This window comes from Camelina sativa, chromosome 9 (assembly GCF_000633955.1).
Source record: "Camelina sativa cultivar DH55 chromosome 9, Cs, whole genome shotgun sequence".
Classification (NCBI taxonomy): Eukaryota; Viridiplantae; Streptophyta; class Magnoliopsida; order Brassicales; family Brassicaceae; genus Camelina; species Camelina sativa.
Genome location: NC_025693.1, coordinates 19,923,682 through 19,945,205, shown reverse-complemented (window position 1 = coordinate 19,945,205; position 21,524 = coordinate 19,923,682). Strand labels below are relative to the sequence as shown.

Here is a 21,524-nt window from a genome sequence, read left to right as displayed (position 1 = left end):
TAGGGTCGGGACGAGTAAAGAGTCGGAGAAAATTCAAGGGTACCCGTCCCGTGCCCAGCACTACTCTTCACGTTGTAACCTCTTATTTAGCTATATCAGCATAAGCAATGGTGGATAATGTGCACTTCATCCTAACTCGATTATCATGTTCACGAGTTGTTGATTCTAGACAATGCCGATCAATAGAAATAGTCAAGGGATATCAACGTTTTTGGAAGAACCTAGTCGAGGAAAACAATATCAAACATTGTCGGGATGACCAGTCTCAGACCAGTAGAGGTGAAACTGAACAGCCTCATGCTAATGGTAAAAAATTGGAATCCAAGCCATTGAACATGTTATGGGTCAACAGATTTGCACCTCTATAGACCATGCCACAAATCTAAGCTTACGGAAATGCTGAGGAATTCATAAGACTTTTAACATTGCTAACTGGATGCCATTTATCAAATAAATCAGTCAAATATTTCATAAATATCATAAGAAATCTAATCTGGGGTCGCTACGACATTAAAATGGTAAAGGACACGAACAAGTCTAATCATACAAAGTTCAAGAGGTATGGTGATTTTCACGGAATCATCCATAACATAAAAGAGAGAAAGAGAGTAGTGCAAAGAAGATTTGAAAGCAAAGAAACACAAGGAGAAGAAGAAGTCAATTATCCAAAAACAGCAAAAACAACAATGTCACAGATTGGATCTTGACTTGAGAATTTAAGCAGTCTTTTCTTCTGGCCATTTTCACCGCCTAATAAATCACTCACTGCCTTCACGAACCTGAGAAACAAAAACAATTTTTAAATCTTGGTTTCTTTGGTCTTTAGCCTATAACTTGGCATATTTCCCGAAAACTATGCTAAAATGCAGCTTATTTATTATACCTTGGGAGGAGATTTTGATGGGGACCTGGACTTAGATCTCGACATTGCCCTAAATTGGAAAAAAAAAAAACCACACTTAATCACAGGAGAAATAAAAGAAAGACAAAAAAATACCAACACGGTGAAGGAGCAAACACCAAAAACAAAAGGAGAGAACTTGCCTGGGGGGACTCTTTTTCCTGTCAGGAGATGGTGATCTAGATTTTGATATCGACCTGGAAAGGGATCGTCTTGGTGATTTACAGCGATAAAGATTCATAAACACAAAACTCCAACTTTTTAGTTGTTGAAAATGGGAGATATATAAGGTTCAGTGATAACAAACATAGCACCTCAAATCCTTCCTTGGGCTCTTGCTACCGCTAAGGCTGCGGCTACCACGGCTGCGACTACGGCTATGGCCACGGCCACGACTTCGGCTTCGGCTTCTGCTCCTGCTTCTACTTGGGCTTCTTGATTGGGAGCTTTCATATTTCCTAACCTGAATATGAGCCGAAGACAGACATAACATAAACGGGAGGGGAGAGAATGAAGCATCTACCAAAGTATACTGTTTAGAGACTTGAGATACCTAAAACCCTAAAAACGTAATTTCTAATATTCATCTTTTCCATCTAGTTAAAAGTATCTCCATTTCTCACTACTCATTTCAATATAGAAGCATATATTTACTACCACACATCAAATCTGACCATGTCAAGTGTCGGATATAATCATATAAGTAAAATGACAAAGGAGCAAAGAAAAAAAGACTGCAGAGAGAAATGGTACCCGGATATAAGCTTTAGCCCAGGGGTTTCTGAACTCTGTGTCATCAAGTTTCCTTATCTGAAATCACAACTTCGAATCTCAGAAACAACATAAATCATAGTGTGCTATTCAGCAAGAGAGAAGAACATAGTTCAACTTACAGCATACTTCATGTCATCATAATTGGTGTAGTCGACAACACCATAAGTTCCTGATCATATTATTAAAGATAGTCATGTGCAAGAAAAAGACACAACTATAAAATATATCCCAAACAAAAATGCTGCTTCAAGCTGAAAAACGTAAGATATTGCTAAGATAGTATGCCATTTATATACTTAATTGGGCATAAGAAACTGTAAACGCACCATTACTGTCTCGAGTGACCTCAGCAAAGCACACATCACCAGCTTTCCGCATATGATCCTGAAATGAAGGTTTTACACGAAAACTAAGACTAGGAAGTAGAAGCCAATATGGTACAGTAAAAACATGAAGTGTCATCAAACCTTCAAATCTTGCCATGAAGCAGATGATGGGAGCCCACGCACGATAACTGTAAAATAAGACATCCAAGGATTAGAAAAAGCAAATATAAAACCAAACTTTTAATCCATACCATCTTCTCATAGGAAATTACACAAACCTCGGAATTCTGAGTGTCGTGAGACGCCAAACCGAGCAGATCCACCACCACCCCCACCTCCACCACCATAGCCTCCTCCACCACCATAGCCACCACGACGATCACTTGAAGACTGTCCTCGGCCACCATGGGCAAGCTCAACCTGCATAAGTTCTGATTATAAACTATGGACTAATGAATAGAAACACCAAACCACTCCTGTCAGCTGAAAGATAGCAAGGATGTAATGAATGTCTGATTACCCTCAAGCGACAGCCATCAAAATTATAGCCATCACGTCCCTTGATGGCATCTTCAGCATCCCGAGAATGCTCAAACTACAAAACGTTCAACAAAGCTTGGTTGAGTGAAACTATATCTTGTAAATTTAGTTAGGAAAATGTACGTTAAGCGAATAAGCTTACCTCAACAAAGCAATAACATGGAGGACGAGGTGGAACCTTCAGCTCAATATCCACTATGCGGCCATACTGCAAACACGAGCATTAAGGTAAACACAAAAGATGCTCCAGAATCTTCATTTTATCTTATAGGGATAATATAATATCGATAATGGAGTCAAACAAATAACTAAAAACTGACCTTGTAAAACAGATCGTCAATCTCATGTTCTCTAATGTCACCAGGCAAGTTACCAACATAGATTGACCGAGAAAATCGCCCACTCATTGTTTGCAAAGGTTAAAATAAACCAAAGAGGTTACTGCACATGTGAATAAAAAGGAAACAGATAAGTAAAGGACCAAAGCTATACTGCTATAGACAAAGAATCTCCACTCAGACAGCTTTCCATATAGCCTTAGCATCAAGATGAGATGATGATTTTATAAAAAAAGCGTGGTAAGACCAAAAAATACATGAAGCAAACCAAGTGAGAGCAATCCTTGGTCAGAGCAGTTGCTCCACAAGCTCCAAATGCTTATTTGCTCTCCAATGTGCTCCAAAAGCTATTATAAAATTTGAAATATATATTCTCTCCAGAACGTCCCATGATGACTAAACTGGTTCCCAAAGAGAGCAAGAATCTCCAATAACAATAAAAAAAAAAACAAAAAGAAACAACTCCACATTTGATCTCCCCCATTCCCTCTCTATATCCCTATGAACCATTGCAATGCTCATGTTCCAAGCGCTTGCCATCTATCATAAAGAAAGCATGTGTCATGACATCATGTAACATAGACTCATGCATCTACCTTGTTCAGCTTCCTAACTCAAAACATTCATACCGCACAAACACACAGCACAAAATTCTACTGTTTACTTAATTTTTACAACGCAAGTTAAACTCTTTCCTCCTCAAGACATAGAAAAATCAAACAAGAAACATGGAACCTATACCAATGTAGAAGATAGAAAAACTCCCAATTCATAGTTAATGCGAAGTTAACTAAGAACAATTTCGTAACTGAAACGAAATCGTTCTAAGAATTATGATCAAAAGAATGTGCGAAGTAAGAAGATAAACATCTCTTAGCATAACGAAGACGCCTCAATTGAATCAAATCACTTTAAACAACTCAAGAACATTAAAGATAAAAGCTTTAAATACAAGAGTGTAGAACATGTACACAGACCAAACAAGAATTCTCAACAAAATTGAACATCTACAAGTCCAAATCCCAGATTGTTCTGTATCCATACAAGTGCGACGAAAACAAGAAAGACAAAAGCAGAACACACAGAAACCAAAATTCAGAGAGAGGATAGAGAGAAAGATAACGAGAGAGGAGAGAGAGAGAGAGAGGTGAATGACTTCGTACCGGAGAATCGTCGCTATAGCGCCGGAGAAGATGTTGGTCACACGAACGAACTAAACAGATAGGTCGGCCGTGAAAGTTTAAACTAGGGTTTGTTCATTTTTATCATTTTATTATCGTCTTTCAACTTAATTGAATTACCGGAAATACCCTTATGTCGATCCATTCAATTCTTTTGTTATTTATTTTTCGGTCCCTCTTTAAGCAATTTGTTTACCAATAGAACCTCTAAGTTTTTGTTTCTTTCTCTTTTGGTCAAACAAAATCACTAAGTTATATACTGTATAAAACAAATAACATAAGTTATTTTACAACCGGAATTATTAGATCTGATCGGAGCTGAGTCTCCGGTGGAAGGTGGTGTAACTCAGTCGTTTTTTCCACCCCAACTTTGTAAATCAACACATGTCCAATATGTGTCATTTTCTAGACTTATTTGTGTTTTGCTGTATTTTGTATTAGATTATTAAATTTATGATTGGGCTTTAGTTTGTTGGACTCCGTTTTCATCTTGTAACTCTCTTTATTTTGGGCTTAATTAATGAAAGTTAGCTGACCAAAAATTATTATTTTTAAGGTGAGTTGTTGCAAAAATATATTATAAAAGCAAATACTAAAAAACGCCAACCGACCATTTTTAATATTTGGTTGTAATGAATATTATTTTTAAATAAGCGGTGAATAGAAAAAAAAATTGTTAAGTTTAAAAATCAGTACAAATTGGATAATCCGATCGGATTTAGTAGCTTAGTTTTTTTTGTTGCTATTAGTTTTTTAAGTTAAAAATAACATCAGTTATTTAAAAAATCGACAAAAGAAAATAAATTTGAAAAAATTTCCTACAAAAACTATGAATCCACTACTACGAAACATCGAACGTCTTCCTCATGACCTAATCAACGAAGTGTTGGTTAGGTCTTCTCCAGAATCGATCAGAAATTTAGCTTTGGTTTTCGCAGAGATCTCATATCGCTCTCACATCAAATCTGTCATTAAAGACTAACCTTTATCGAGGAGTATGAAAGATTCAATGTTGTGGTGATCCAATTCAATCTCGGATATATATTTTGCATGCCTCGCCTATACTAAACAGCCCGTTTGTCATGGAAGTGTTGAACACATTTTGTACTTCTTTTGTGGATATTTATTTTCCTACATGTGTCTAAGTTAGAGATGCATAGTTGATCACTACATACAAACATTGACGTATGATTGTCCACAATATGTTATTTTTATTTTTTTGTCGTGAATGAGTTTATAAATGATTTCTAAAAAACAAAAACCAAAAGTTCTATTATACAAACTAATTATATTCAAGTAGAATTTAGATATTTTTGCTAAAAATTATTTGGCTTTTAATCTTGAATTTAAAATATAAAGTCTTTAGTTTTATATTTTTTTATACTCTTAAACCTTAACAAAGTGTCTAATAAGTCAATATATAAATAAATAAAAATATTGTGGACAATCATACGTAGCCGTCGGTTCTCGTGGTTGCATGAAGTGTTCACTGAAGAGATGTACGTTACTTAGGGCCTGACTGGTTCAAACGCTGCGGTTGCGGTTGCGATTGCGGGAGATTGCGGAAGTGGGCGATTGCGGTTTCAAGCGTTATTAAGCGTATTGAACGACTGGTTTAGCGGTTTAAAATTGGTGCATTTGCGGGAGGTTTACGACTGGTTGACCAGCGGGTGCAATAGCGGTTGGAACATAATAAATGTGATATATAATTATATAAATGTTTTAAAATATCAAAAACTTTATTAAACTTGATTTATAATTAAAATTCATTAAAAATACTAAAATAATTATTAAAAAATAAATAAATTTCATAATGAAATACTTATTACTTTATGCATTTGGATTTTTACCAAAACTTTAATTAAGTAATTTGATAAATGACTAAAACATATGTTTTAGATCGTAGATCTTCTTTCTTAAATCTCACACACTCAATAAGTTTTGTGGGGCAGTATTTGCATCGGTAGTAATGATCAAATGAGAGTTGAGAAGAGTCACTCGTGATTTGTTTTTATTTTTCACAAATAATCTTATTTTCTTAAATTTCTGATGAAACGTTATATTTATTTAGATTTTTTTGAACTTATGTGCGATGTGCCATTAAATTTACATCAAGTTTTCTGGGTTATTGTTAATTGAAATATTATTTTCTTCCAATTATTTATTTTTTTAATATTTTTAATCTTATCCGTACTTCATTTTCTCTCATCCTTAATGAATAAAATAGTTAGGTAAAAAATATATATAAAATATATTTCATTATCATTGATTTGTTTCAAATTTTTTCTAAAAAAAAAAAAAAAATTTGAAACGCAAACGCCCGCAACCGCAAACGCTTGCGGGAACCAGCTTTTGGAATTCAACGGTTGGGAGCGATTGGGAGCGACTGGGAGCGATTGGGAGCGATTTGTGTGATTGGCCCCAAACGCTAGCAACCGCCCGCAAACGCAAACGCAGCGTTTGCGGGAGCTAGCGGGAGAACCAGTCAAGCTCTTAATATGTAATGTTTTTGTTTTCTCTTGCGGTGATTGATTGTCTTTGATCCTTACTAATTTTTTGGTAGTCAGATTGTAAAAACCCGATCGATATTTTGAATTTTCAGTCGAAAAAAAAACATGTAAAACAACCAGAATTATTGCTATTGGAGCTTTACATATTATATGTAAACTATTATGGACTGTTTTACATATATATGTAAACTAAACTTATTGTAAGGTTTTTTTCATCTCGTAAGAATTATCCGTTATGTAATGCGTAATGGTTGGTTTATACAATGACTTTTTCTACTGTAATTTTCTTTAATTAGTTTCAAAATTTGATATGCAACTTTTTTTTTTTTGGTCAAAGTTTGATATGTAACCTATAACTAATTTTCTTCTGGGAAAACCAAAAAAAAACAAAGGAGTTCCATTTAAAACATTTCGCTGCAATTTGCAACCAATTGAATTGATGGAGCTGAGGCCTGGTGACGTCTCATTTCTGGACGAAGAAGATTCATTAGAACAATGCCTACTTCACCTGGAACATCACAATAGAAACAACAACAAAAGTAGTGTTAAAATTACCAATCCCACTAGATTACACCAAAATGCTCAAAGATGAATCCACAAGATTGCGTTTTTCGTTGTCAATTTTTGATCAAGTTATGGATGAAAGACAAGAAACAGTACCTGTGGTGTGAACTGATGATCTTTCGTTTTTACTCATCAGTCGTCGTCATCATCGTCTTCTTCTTCGTCATCATTATTATCATCAATGGAATACATTCCTTCAGATTCTTCTTCGTATATTTGAAACTCTCCATCACTCCCATCATCAACTGCTAAATCTCCGTATAAACCAGGTTCACTGGTTGGGAAACTATCAAATAAACCTTGAAGGTACGTCCTGGAGCTGTTCTCACTCTCAAGATCTTTTAATAGTTAAGGAAAATCTAAGGAAACAGAGAGTCAAAACGGTGTTAGAACCAAACACAAAGCTTTAATTGATTGGTCTTAATTCCCAAAACTCAAGAAAAGGGTAAACTTTGAAGGATACATCCATGGGAATCAAAAGATTTCTCATTGTCTCCTGCAGCCTGCAAAAGAATAGGAACATAGTAATGGTGAATCCTACCGGATGAAGAAAACAACAAAAAAATCATTTACATTAATACTACCATGTCGAGTTCTTCTTCTTCTTCCTCTTCTTCGCCATCCAGGTTTTCATCATATCCATCCTCATTAACATTAGCATCCACATCTTCGTTTACGCTTTTACACTTTTCCATGTCTTCAGCACCTGCGAATTAAAATACTGTTCAGTAGCTGTTACTTCAGAGTCTTCAAGGAAAACATGTTCCATGACTAAAGACAATAAGCATATCATGCGGAATGTATCAAAATTAGTTTAGAACTTTAACTCATTACAGAATTCTTGTTACACAAATTTCTGTTTAATATATATGTAAGCACATACTCGTAGAGCAGTACGATCAACCAGTTTTTGCTGTCAAATTCACTAATTGAGGCCACTGAATTTCTATAAGATTTGATAGACTCCAAAAATACTCTCTACAAACGCGAAGGTATAAGGGTCTAATACATTAAGGAATCTGCTGAACGTACACCACACAGACTTCCTAAAACGTTCAAAGAAATGAAACACATAATATTATTGATGAGCTTACCTTTAGTAGCCTCCTGGTGCTTCACTAGAGATGGTTTAAGTGTCTCTTTCTGAATTTGTATCTTCCCTGACCTCTCAAACTCCTCTTGGATGGATTTAAATACATCTTCGAACCCTGGCTCAGGAAACACAGACACAAACCTCACAGCTACGCGGAGTCTCAAAGTATCAAGCATGGCTTCAGAGAACCATCCTGTTTTATGCTGCAAACAAAAAACAAATTAGATCATAAACTTTAGAACTTGCCAAAGTTTATCTATTGGTGCAGATGCATCAGCTTGTGTGCGTTTAATCTTTAACATAACGGGCAAAAGACCATGATTAATGGGTATTGACTTCATGAACAAAAGCTCAGCTGAGAACTCACGCTACAAGAAGTCTTCTTAGGAGGCTTTCTTATCTCTCGCTGGATGTACTCGTCGTCAAGTTCAAATAATTGCAGAAAGGTTTGACATTTAAAAGGAAATATCTTAAAAGCACAAATGTCGCTCCAGCTTGGCTTTGAGCTGTAGCAAAGAGAAAATAACATATAATCAAACTTTCCTCTTCATTAATCAAATGGTTCAGTTGCAAATTTCCCAACAAATCACGCTAAATCTAGGATACAGTCCTACAACAATTATCTTAGAATGCTATGGAGAGTATTCAGGTGGAACCCTGAATAAAAAAAAGACTTACTTGTTAGTTGCATTGGCATCGCAATAACTTCGTAATTCAGGTGGAACCCTGAATTCCATTCTCTGATATCTGATACACAATTATTCAATGGAGATACATGTCAAAATCAATCATTACGCACCCATTTGTGTGTATCACCATTTTACCTAACATGTCACAAACCATGCAGCAAGAATACATTAATCAAGTTCTGAAGATATTAACTCACACACGAGACTCAGGATCACTCCGTGGGTCATAGCCTCTTTTAATCCAGAACCTAAGAAACGGACCATTGGAGAAATAATAAGCAGCCCTGAGAAGAAACCTACAAGAGTTCACGACAAGTTAATGAATGTAGTACTAAAAACACCCTGAGTATACGAAACCTGCATTAAAAAGCTGTCTCACCTGTTTAACATATGATGTGTACATTTCAGACCTTTATCAAGTAGTCGTTGAACTACAGAATCCCTTGTCCATATAGGCCGTTCGTTAAACAATGCAGACACACATACCTGCCATTGCCAGTGGAAGGAGCTGGGAGAAACAAAGTCTTCCCAATTTAGTTTCTTTGGAATCTGTATGAAGAAAGCTAAGGACAGACCAAGCAAACACGGCTCTTTCTACTCGCATCATCCACAAGAGAAAGTGTCAAAAAAAGAATTGAAAGAAGTAGCATATAAAAAAAGGATATCTTTGACGCTGAAATCAATTGCAAATACTGGGCCAACATCAATCTGCATCATAAGAGAACATATCATCATAAAGATCAATTAGCAAATAGCAACAGGAAATAAACTACAAGGAAATTTTCACGGCATTATCAATATCGAAAATGGAACAGAACGAATCATGTATGCTTGATGGTTCATAAGAGTATTTTACATGCTTCAAATCTATAACTACTGCATTAGCAGGATTGAGGATTCAGATATATTTTTTTGCGAATTAACGACTATTATGACAATTCTTTAGTAGAAATTAAACCACCTATTTCTTAGCACCCGAAATCCAATTGTAGGTTTGGCTTAAAAATGCCAACCCATCAAGACAATCCCAGTACTTAATCATCAGTAAATTAAGACTCTCAACTAGACAATTAGTTACAGATGGACAACAGTGGTATGTCCCTATCGATGAAGATCAGATGATAAAAGTCGAATTTGTTCCCAAACAGTCTATTTTTTATTTAATGGTGCAACCAACAGTCAGCGTTTAGTTTATTTAGAAAACTTGGATGTTTCCATTTCCTTATCTTACCTCATAATAGTTCTGAGTCTCTGCATCATCTTTCTTTTTGGGACCATTTGTTGCCGGAGGTTTCAACCTGAAATCACACAGGAAAACTAAAATTAGCACAATAACTGAAGTCAGTTCAATCATTTATGTTTTTTTTTCATCTTTCAACCATAACTAACATATTCAAAACTAAGTGAACGACTTAAGCCACCAAATAAAAAAGGATACAATTGAAAGAATTAGAAAAAGGCACTGGAATCTTACGCTACGTTGTCTGGTATATCTTTGGGTGCAAAGAACTGTGGCAACAACATCATTACATCTTCATCAGCCAGGCCCATCAAATCAGTATTTCCTGCATAAATGCAATATGATTGGGGAGTGATCACACCAGATATTTGGAATAAATTGAAAAGGGAAACCTAAAATGCAAGTGTCACCTGTAAGGGAATCCAACTCCATCCACTTTCTCTTTTTCTGCTGCGCAACATCCGCATGAATAGGAATAACATGCTGATAGTCAGCCATGCCTAGAAAATGAATAAGAGAAGAAAATATTGAAACACTAAGATATCAATTCAACTCTCATACAGAAGACAAATTTCAGATGCATAAGAACCAAACAAAAGAAGAGTAGGTACGTTGTTACCATCAAAGTGAAACGATTCAGACACATGAGCTACAATATCTGCACACAAAGCTGGACTAGCTTCCTCTAAAGATCCATCACTAGTGGCAAGAACAGGTTGGCTTTCAGGTTTTTTAGTATCCTGCTTAGAAATTCTCAACAAAAAACCATTGCAAGGACGTTGTTCACCCAATGCAGGATGTGCATAAGGATCTTCAGGCCGGAAACGCAGCTCAAGTTTGTTTGTAATCGATTCCCTTGCCTACCCAATTATACAAAGACTCAAAAACTGAATAAATCGTGCAATACTTTAACACAAGCTTGTTACTAAACCAAGAAAAATCTGAAATTTTGTGTTGATTAGAGCTATATGGATGCATATACCAAAGACTGTAACAGCAATATAGACTCTCTAATAACTACCATATGGTAACAATTTCAGTAAAAAAGGAAGAGTGTTTAAAGAAAAAGTTAAGAGCTTTACTTGTGTAATTCCTTGGATTCCTCCAAGAGTTTCAATGGCTTTGGAAATAGAAAATGGGTAGCCAGGGAAGTGTACAACAAACGCCTCCTTGCCTGGCAAGGTACCTGAGATTGTTCCTTGTTCTATGATTCCCATTGTTTCTATCCCTATCTACTCTTTCCTACTACAAAAAAAAAAAAAAACTCATAAATACGACGCCAATGCAATTGGAAGATTACAAGTTTTATATATACTCCTATTAATCTTCACTAATGTGTGCTTCATTGTGCTGCCTTCACCACCAGAGAATTTGGATAACGACTATTGAATCAAAAAGAAATTCGAAAACTTTATGATTCGGTAAGTTCAGACTCACCGGGAAAAGACTCGTAAAGTTGTAAAAGATTGCTTCAGTTTCTTCTGTTTCCCGACATCGGCGACGGCGAATATTTTTCCTGGCGGCTTCAAAACCCTCAATTTTTTAAGTTTTTACATATTTGGGCCTCTGTCGCTAAACGGCACCGTTCCCTTCGTCGTCACTGCGGTTGACTCCGGTCAAAAAATTTCTTTAGTGGACTCAAATAATTTGGGCTAAGCCCACTTTGTTAGCCGACACCGTTTTAACATCTCTAAGCCAACACGTTGACTTTTTAAATTAAAAAATCTCTGAAAGAAATTAAATAAAATATAGAGGGATCACATCTGCGCGTCACTGCGATTCGAACTAGGGTTTCCGTACTTGAATCCAGTTTTGTTGTCAAAAGCTAAGCTAAGCAAAGCAGAGCTTTGGTTTTGTTTCCCTCCAAAATTCAGTTTCGTCGGAATTTGAATGGCGTCGCGGTTCCAGGAAGCTTCATTGGTTACTTCACCATCGTATCCTAACGCAGTGGCTTGGTCATCGGAAAATCTGATCGCCGTCGCTGCTGGTCACCTCGTTATCATCATTGTAAGTTCCTTCTTCTTCTTCTTCTGCTTCGTTTTTTGAGGTTAAAGTTTGAGTCTTTTTAAAAAAAGACTTGTTTAATTTTTTCTAGAATCCGGCTTTGCCTGCTGGACCTCGTGGGTTGATCACTATCCCTGATGCTGAGCCTTATCAGATTGGCCGTGTTCGTTCTCAAGGTTTTTTTTTTTTTTTTTACTGCTCATTGTTACATAACAGAATCTCAATTATGAATTGTCTAATTTACAGTATCAAGTGGTGCAGATTCTTTGAATTTACAGAATTATGAAACTAGTTTCAAAATCCTACCTTTACTATGTGCCAATTCAGATTTGCAGATTAAAAAATTCAAGATTTTTCAAATTTTCAGTGTTCAGGAAGCTGTGTTTTGCAGATCAAATCTCTATTTGTTTCTGTGTAAATCTGAGTTGACTTCGCATGTATTAATTCAGATTTGCGAATAAAAAAAATCAAAATTTTGCCTGTGTTCAGTGTTCAGGAAGACATTTGTTTCTGTGATTTTGATCATTCAGAGTTCTGGATAAACAATATAAGTGATGATGTGTTTGTAGATTTGCTGACTGGTGGACTCTTACCTTCGAGTTTAAAACGGGAAAGACATCCCTGTGCTCGATCTCTCTCATGGTCTGATATAGGAATGTCTCCAAACCACGGGTATTATACTTAATCTTATAGTTTCTTGTAACATGTTTAGTTTTGTTTAGTCTCTATTCCCTAAGTTGGTGATTTTAAACAACGCTGCTCAGGTGTTTGCTGGCTGTTTGCACAGCGGAAGGAAGGGTTAAGCTATACCGACCTCCATATTCTGATTTCTGTGCTGAGTGGATTGAGGTAGGTTGTAAATTTTCTTTTGCCTTTTATAACTATCTCATGCATTACAGTAGCTTTCCTCTCTTTCACAGATTGTTGATGTATCTAAAATGCTTTATGAGAATCTATCAAGCATGAACTTTGGAGAGTCCAACAGTCCTTCTACTTCATCATCTAAGGTAACGTGTATCTCCTAACACTTTTCAGTAAAAAGTTTCTCACCGTGAAGGACAATTTACTACTCTCGCGAACTATATTTGGGACACTTAGATAGTCTTCGTACTATCACCTTTACATTTAGAGAAGGGCTCATCTTAACAAATTGTTAACATATTTTGTTATCAGTTATTAATGGACAACACTTTTATCACAGGATCAACATCACCATGAAGAGGATGAAAGGATTTCAAGTCTGAAGACACGTAAGCGGAGAAAAACAAGCGCAAACAACATGTAAAGAGCATTTTTTTTTTTCACTCTTAAATTTCCTTAGATGCATACTAGTGGTCTGAGATAAGAAAAAATCTTTCTCTTTTTTTGTTCTGTTTTGTTCACTTTACTAACTTACTTTCATCTGTGAATTCGTTCTAGCAACTTACAAGAAAAGAATTATACAGATCGTGCATCATGTTCCAAGCAAGACAGTCAAGCAGAGCATAATGTATTGTTCATATCTCTTCACTAATTTCTTTCTGCTGTAGTGTATTTCTGTGGAAAAGTTCTATCATGACTCCTCCAACTTATTTATGTTACCTTTTTGGTGTTTTCTATTCTAATTCTGTCCCTGCAGATTGTATCTTATCCTTGTCTCTTTTGGAAACTCGTTTTTGCTAGGATTAGTAATTAATAGGAAACAAGGTCATTTCATCATGTAAATTATTATATTGCTATATTTTGTATAACTCCCTCCAGTATTCTTGTAGAAGAACATGTGTGCGTGTTTTTTTTATGCATTTCGAGTCCTGTCATGCTTTTGAATTCCACCTGAATCCTTTAAGGCATCATCATTCACCCCATATGGTTCTCAGAAATTTTGACACTCTTACTCTCAAGTGTCATCTAGTAAGAATCAAATTGTTGCATTGTACTCATATCTAACTCGATTTGTTATGTTCCCAGGTACTTGAGATTGAAGTATATAAACAGGCAAGCAATGGCCAAGATTGTCATTATTTGCCTAAAGCTTCGAAAAAGTTCAGTGAAGAGATAAGTCCAGAAACATATGTTTCTCGTGAGGCATTGTTATCCTCCCTTTCCGTCGCCTGGTCATCTCTACTAAGATTCTCATCAGGAAGTTCTTGTGAGAATATGTTAAGATTCTCTCTTCTGGCAATTGGTTCAAAGTCCGGTAGCGTTTCCATATGGAAAGTTCATGCACCTGAATGCTATCACATTGAACGTAGCGATTTATCTCCCTTCGTGGAACTTACTGCTATAATTCAGGCCCATAGCTCATGGGTTTCAACTATGAGTTGGGGAATTTCTGGCTGTGACTCTTCGAATCTGAAAATGGTGTTGGTTACTGGAAGTTGCGATGGTAGGTAAGTTAGTGTTAATTTACAAGAAATAAAAGAATATTTGTAAACCATAACAAACAAATTTGTCGCCAGTGATTGGATAAGTGTTAGAAATTCTTTGAGACTCTCACTCTTGGAAATAAGCCAGTTTAATGTCCATCCATTTGCATATGCTTCTCAATGGAGTTTTTTTTTATTTAACACTTTTCGGTCCATTTAATTCCACATTTTCTGCAGTGTAAAAATTTGGATGAGCAATAAAGAAGACTTGCAAAAATCTGTGGAGGTCTATAAATCTTCATTCTTTCTATTGAAACAGGTAACACTTTCTATTTCTTCCCTATGTGTTCTACTTTGTCTGATATTCTGATTAGGAACAGATTGAGTATAGCATCTGAGTTGATTGTGATTGAGACCATCGTGAATTTTGATTATGATCCGTTTTGTAGTTTTTCTGTAAGTAAGTTTGATTTTTGTTGCGTTTTGTGTCTGTAGATCCTTGTGTTTTTGACTCCATATGTATCTATTTCCTTGTTTGTGAATCTATCAGTTTCAGTCCGCTTTTCGCTTTAATTGCATTCTATTCAAGTGTATAGGCTGTTTTCATTGAGCAAACACTAAAAGTTTTGTTTTTTGACATTTTCCGGCCTATTTATAGGTTGTAGCATTGAATCCTGTTCAGGTTTCAACGCTTTCTTTTGTTATAAGCAACCATTATAATGCAATGCACTTGGCAATAGGCAAAGGATCTGGTTCTTTCGAAGTATGGAAGTGTGAACTATCTACAAGAAAGATTGAACAAATTGTTTCAACTAATGCTCATAACCACGTGGTAAGTCATTATATTGTTACTGTAAACCTTTTATTAAATACAATAGAAGTGTTCCATTTATTGATACATATGTCACTCTTTTTAGGTTACAGGTCTAGCTTGGTCATATGATGGCCGTTGTTTGTACAGTTGCAGTCAGGTAATATATTGCTTCTCTGTAAAAACAGCTTTTGTACTGCTTATCTTATGCCAGACAAACAAACATGATTTTCTTACCTAAAAAACTAAGCTATGAGCTACATTGTGATCTATTACTTTTGTCATATGCAGGATAATTATGTCCGGAACTGGATATTATGTGAGAATACCATCTCTGAAGTGCCAATTCCTGCAAACACTCCTGGTCTCAATAGCACGACTGATGTACGTCACTATGTGAATTTTTTAATATTGTCTCTTTGTTTATCCCTTACTCTAATTTATCTTTACAAACAATGAAAAAAAACTCTGCAGTTTCCTGATGATTTCTTATCATGCCTTGGTGTGGCACTGTCCCCTGGAAACCTTGCTGTTGCTTTGGTATGATCTTCCCAGAAACTTGGTTTTCTGTGACTAATAAGCTAGCATGAATTTCAGAAGTAGAAAACTAAGATTTCTCTTGAAATTTTGCAGGTCCGCAGCTTTAACGTTGAGCTCTTGAATCCGATGTACCAAGCCAGGTGATTTTCATTCATTAAGTAGCGTTTCTATGTCCTGCTCGTTACAAAACCTGACTGTTCATTCTTTCTTGACTTCAGGTCGCAGAAGGCTGCTGTAGAATTCCTCTGGAATGGTGCACAACAATCTGGTGAGTCTGAAGATTCTTCAGAGATGGTAACCGAAGCTATTCTGGGTTTCTCAAAGAATGAATTTGCATATTGGGAAACTAATTTTCTCTGGTCATTGAAAGAATTCAAAGATTTGAATAAGCCTCTAGTTCTTTGGGATATGATAGCTGCAATGCTGGCGTTCAAACAGTCAATGCCAGAGTTTGTTGAACTGGTATTAACCAAATGGCTCTCTGTGTCATACCTTGGGTTTCATGCTGATATCCCCATGGAAGATCTCGTGCCAAAGATCTCCAAACGCTTCTCTGCTGTTCCTTCCAGGCTGTTACACATTCTCAATGTAATCTCCAGACGTGTAATGTTATCAGAGCTCAAAACGGAGGAAGTCAACAGAAAACTGCAAGGTCAGAGAATGAACAATGAAGAGGAGATTGATCTTTGGCTCAAACTACTTGAAGAAAGCGAACGAGAACTCCGAGAAAGACTGGTTGGTCTCAGTTTCTCGGCTTATCTAATAGCGGAGTCATCTCAGGGTACTGTTTCGCCTTCTACTTGGAATTGGCGTCCAGCTGGATTGGCTCAGTTGCAGCAATGGGTTGAGATCAATCATGATATTGTCCCTAGTCAGCTAGAAACCCTTTCCTCAGAAGTGAAATCTAGTCTAATAAGGTAAGTATCTCACATACCTTCTTCTTCTTCCCGTAATAATAGATACTAGAATGTTTTACAATTCATATCTTTTATGTTTCTAATTCATCACAGATCAAGCAATAGCACAGAAGCTAGATTAGAGGAAGAGAAATGTCCTTATTGCACATCGCCAGTCAATTTCCAGTCAGCAGAGGAAGCCTTTTGCGAATCTCCACACCAAAAAAAGAAGAAGAGCAAAGACAAAGAGAGACATGATCAAAGCCACAAGCTTGAGAGGTGTTGTGTCTCAATGCAAGTATGTCCACCAACTCCTTTGTGGTTCTGCAAATGCTGCAGCCGAATGACTTTAAAACTCGCTCCAGAGACCTTATTTGCATTGCCTTCGTTCCCGAGTGATCTCAAATCGCTTCCAGAATCTTCCTTTAGCAAAGTTGCCACGAAACCGTTCTGCCTCTTCTGTGGAATTCTCTTGCAGAGAAAGCAGCCTGAGTTTCTGCTGTCTGCTTCACCTGTGTGATAATAAGTTATAAGGAAAAATAGGATTAGGTAGATAAAACTGTATTTTATTATTATGTGTGTAGTCTTGTATTTTACATATATGATCCGGATCAGTATCAAACCGAGATTCAAGAGTCGAAACTGATCCAACCACAGATAAAGTTGGATTTACACTGAACTAAGCGGTTGTTAAAGTTGTCAATAACACGATTAAACAAACTTAACTTTCCAAAAATAATGATAATTTATGAACTATGTAATTCTACAAGAAAACTACAATTTCATAATATTTGATGTAACCTTTAAACTTTTATAAAGTAAAAAAAAATCTCATTAGCCAATTTTGGAATAGTTTCAGTACGTTATTCGAGTCATACAATTCACATGTTTGTAACAAGCTATCAAAAACATATTTTATTTTTGTAGAGACTAGTTGAGCTATACGGACTATTGTACAAAACATTAAAACATTACGAGAAGACTAACCGAGATTTTTAGCAACACTAATGTTTTCACTTTAATGTAAACCATTTTGCGGGTTAAGATGGATTAGGATAAATTGACAAGATGGATTACTTACTATAAGTTGACAATTTTAATACAACTACTAGGATTTAACCTGCGGTACACCGCGGGACAATATTTTTAATTTTAAAATTTTAAAATTTATATTGTATTTATTTATTATTTTATTATTAATTTCAAAAATATAAAATTTTACATGTATTTGATATAAGTATTCAAAATATAGGATTTTTGTAGTGTTTTCAAGGTTTTAACCCATGTGGTATATGTATAGTTTAGTAATACATTTATCTCTTAGTAAACATCTAAAAGTGTTTTTAAAAAAAAAACAATTCCACTTAACTCACGAATTAATGCCAACCCGTCTCATCAAAATCAAAATAAGTTTTTTGCATAAAAAAATAACCAAAATAAGTTTTTTTATCAAGTTTAAAAATAAACAAAATAAGTTAATTTAAGAAAGTTTAGTATTTGACTTTCTCTGCAATGTTATTAATAATAACGGAATTGTTTTAGGGGTTAATGTTGTAAAAAAAAAATTAAAGGGCATAAACCAAAATATACTTAAAAAATGTTAATATAGATACATGATAAAGGTTAGTACCGATGATAAATATCTATAGAAACTATTATATTAGACTTGTAAATTTAGCGGATTGTGTTTACTCATAAACCAAAGTAAATATATATAGAAAATATTGGTCTTGGTTTCTCAATAAGACGATTATAATGACAGATATATATATATATATATATATATTATATCTAGATATATATTGTTATTAGTTGTGTTAGTAAAAAAGATGAATATTTCACTAGAGGTCAAAAAAGAAAAAAGATTAATATTTTACTCACGTATCATAGCTTATATATGCCCTTAATATATATTACTATTCTCAGATCCCAGGAGAATCAGATTGTCTTATACTCAAAACTTTGTTTTGTCTTCAGAAAAGTTATATTCTTTAACCTGTAAATTAAAAAAAAAAAAAAAAACATGTCAAGATGATGATTTAGAAATCTTAAATCAAGAAAATAACCCGTATAATACTGTAAATTCAAGAAATCTAAAAGCAATCATTTTCACATTTGTACTATCCTAACCCTAACTGTCGTATATTAATACACATTTTGTTTCTCTCTCACTACATAAAAAGCATAGATTAGTTCACTATCATCTATTTTAAATACAATTAATTATTATAAAAAAAAAAAAAAAAATCAACGACCTTTCTTGTGTATGCCTCCATGAATGCAGGATCTTTCAACATAGACTCGCCATGATTTTGTAAAGACTGAAACAAATGCATCATTCGAAATTTGAAGAAGCTTTGTGATTGTAAAAGGTAAACTCTCTATCGGTGTGCTGTTTTTTTTTGGGGTCTGTTGATAGATCCCATTATTTATACATGTCGTAGATGATTAGGGTTGGATTTGTCGTACTCGAGAAAATCTTGATGTTATTGCTTTAATAAAATAGAAAATTTTTAGATTGGGTGCAAAGTTAGAAATTAAACGAAACTTCCTCCATAATCTTATCATATTATTTGTTTTCTAAAATTGTTGAACCAATAAATGCTTTCAATCAAAATTGTTTTAATAAAAATACCAAAAGACTAGATCAGGACCCGCGGTACACCGCGGGACAAATTTTTATTTTATTTTTTATAAATATAATCTATAGATTATTAAAATATAATTTGTTTCTAAGTTTCTTGTATAATTATTTTTAAAAATCTATTTATCTTGCATCATTGTGTGACTTAATAATATGAGTTAATCTGTTAATGTATATAACTGAATGATATATTTTTTTATGTATATTCTAATCTAATAGTATAAATAATTATTTTTTACTTGATTTTATTTTACTTGGTGGACATTATTGGGCCATTGTTTTGTTTACTTGATCTTATTTGACAATCTTGTGTAGCATTGTAACAATTAGACAATCTCACAACCCCTGAAAAACATGACGATTTGATGAGTTGATAAGAATCATTTTACCAAGAAGAACAATATGATTCACTGCATACATTTACTCAACATGATTAAAAAGGAAGCATACCTTTATAGTTTTTAACTTTCGCAAATCTGATCACACAGATCACCATTACTCCATTAGCTTCCTAGCAAGCCTTAAACACTTCTTCGACATGTGAACCCCACAGTGTGCAAGGTAGCCTTACATCCCTGTATAAGAATTGAGTTACTAAATAAATAAAAGTGTACTGACTGCTAGTCGAAATTTTGAAAATACAACTTACTTTTCATCCCTCAACTCGAAATCGAGCTTATGATTCGGCTTGTTATTAGTTTCATTAAGCTCCAGTTCTCCTATGTTAACAACTTGGCCCATTGCATCTACAAAACAAATGGTATTTTCATAAATAGTAGAAGATACGTCGATATGAGCATATACTTGTTAATAAAAATATAAACTTACCAACTAACATACATGGATTAATCTCCTCATTCAAAATTGGCTCAAACTTAGCAAGAGTCAAGTAGTTGGATTCAGATATATTCTCACAACGTGAGACAACAGTGCTAGGTTGAAATCCAATCTTGTAGAAATGATTGGTTCGACAAAATTGACCAGTTGAATGAGTAAGTCCGAAGGTTTCTACAAACTTTCACTCACCAACTCGAACATGAGAAGCAAAACGCGGAACTAAATCCTTCTTCACGCTTGCATGTATTTTAACACCCTAAAATATTGATGAAACCTTAGCAGAGTTAGACATATACCATAAAAAACGTCCCTGCAAGTATTTTTGTTAAGTCCTGAACTGTGTATCTACAAGCACCATCTCTAATGTTTATCCTGTTTAGACAGTGTATTGGCGTCATGAATGGAAAATCTTGACTTGGACCCTCCATGAAGATTTTTAGGGACGCAATTCAGGGAGAAGAGCAAATGAAGCTGCCATTGAATAGAGGAAGAAGGTTTTACTTGTAAGATATATGCAAATTTGTTAGGATAAGATGTGAGGTAAGATGATAGGCAGTAGAATTATTTATACTGGAGAGAGTATCGTGATAAAGGTTGTAGTTAATGTTATTCTTGGTGACCAAGTATGAGATCGGTGGAAAATTTGATTGAGCAATGTTTGGAATCGATGATGATTTTGTTCAATTTTATAAGAAATATTTTTCTTCCTTATTATGTCATTAGGAAACATTAACATTGTCAATTTGTTTAAGGAAATATTGTCAATTCCTTATTACGCTGTATAATGAACTTCCTATAGTAAAGAAAATTATGTATATTTTGTCTACTCCATTGGTGGTATATCATTTATGTCTAAGGTACAGCAAATGAGTGTTCCACTACAACCTAAACAAATAGAGACCCATAAATTATGAATTATGAAAACCGAATATCATCTAGAGGCCATAAAATTCTAAGAGGTCGAATGTCTTTTAATAGACCCATAAAATTTAGGACATTGAATGTCTTTTAAGAGCATTAATTGCAAAAACTTTCCATATTAGTATTTTTGAGCAAAAACTGCTGCAAAAATACTAGTATAGATGTCGAAAGTATCATTAATGACTCGATTGTTTTAATTTTAAATCTTATTTGCTTACACTCACCCAATTTTAGATTTTGGATGGACCGAGGCCCAACATGAACATCTAGATTATTGAGGGTCGGGTTTTTGGAAAACACGCGGATCCTCCTCATTGGATCGGATTATTTTATTAAGTTTTCTAATTCCAATTTTACCCCTCTCGATTTC

At 34.9% G+C, this 21,524-nt stretch overlaps 3 protein-coding genes across 7 annotated transcripts; 1 reads left to right on the top strand and 2 right to left on the bottom strand.

Annotated features, from left to right (window-relative positions):
• LOC104711450 (serine/arginine-rich splicing factor SR34A) lies at nt 443-4,146 on the bottom strand. Of its 4 annotated transcripts, XM_010428150.2 has the most exons (14): nt 4,043-4,133; nt 3,137-3,419; nt 2,862-2,982; nt 2,684-2,749; nt 2,522-2,596; nt 2,280-2,421; nt 2,143-2,189; nt 2,002-2,059; nt 1,795-1,844; nt 1,655-1,711; nt 1,216-1,364; nt 1,045-1,125; nt 884-932; nt 443-779 (listed from the first exon to the last, which is right to left on the bottom strand). In XM_010428150.2, exons 3-14 carry the CDS (start codon nt 2,946-2,948, stop codon nt 759-761), a joined length of 882 nt encoding a protein of 293 aa, XP_010426452.1. In that variant the 5' UTR covers nt 2,949-2,982; nt 3,137-3,419; nt 4,043-4,133; the 3' UTR covers nt 443-758. The 4 variants fall into 4 exon arrangements, with proteins under 4 accessions (XP_010426452.1, XP_010426451.1, XP_010426453.1 ...); XM_010428149.1 differs by lacking the exon at nt 3,137-3,419 and having other exon boundaries at nt 4,043-4,146; XM_010428151.1 differs by lacking the exon at nt 3,137-3,419 and having other exon boundaries at nt 1,045-1,113; nt 4,043-4,146.
• LOC104711449 (general transcription factor 3C polypeptide 5-like) lies at nt 7,257-11,701 on the bottom strand. 2 transcript variants are annotated; one of them, XM_019229810.1, is made up of 15 exons: nt 11,594-11,701; nt 11,239-11,398; nt 10,776-11,016; nt 10,567-10,656; nt 10,391-10,481; nt 10,148-10,214; nt 9,582-9,624; nt 9,296-9,467; nt 9,114-9,212; nt 8,906-8,974; nt 8,595-8,733; nt 8,229-8,430; nt 7,719-7,840; nt 7,598-7,637; nt 7,257-7,472 (listed from the first exon to the last, which is right to left on the bottom strand). In XM_019229810.1, the coding sequence occupies exons 2-15, from the start codon at nt 11,371-11,373 to the stop codon at nt 7,267-7,269; spliced, it is 1,716 nt and encodes a 571-aa protein (XP_019085355.1). In that variant the 5' UTR covers nt 11,374-11,398; nt 11,594-11,701; the 3' UTR covers nt 7,257-7,266. The 2 variants fall into 2 exon arrangements, with proteins under 2 accessions (XP_019085355.1, XP_010426450.1); XM_010428148.2 differs by having other exon boundaries at nt 11,239-11,401; nt 11,594-11,699.
• Nucleotides 11,906-17,508, top strand: LOC104711448. The gene is made up of 16 exons (XM_010428147.1): nt 11,906-12,163; nt 12,252-12,336; nt 12,730-12,832; nt 12,925-13,009; nt 13,081-13,167; nt 13,362-13,441; nt 13,580-13,649; nt 14,108-14,529; nt 14,743-14,824; nt 15,164-15,337; nt 15,423-15,476; nt 15,608-15,700; nt 15,791-15,856; nt 15,950-15,996; nt 16,075-16,773; nt 16,867-17,508. Exons 1-16 carry the CDS (start codon nt 12,047-12,049, stop codon nt 17,270-17,272), a joined length of 2,670 nt encoding a protein of 889 aa, XP_010426449.1. The 5' UTR covers nt 11,906-12,046; the 3' UTR covers nt 17,273-17,508.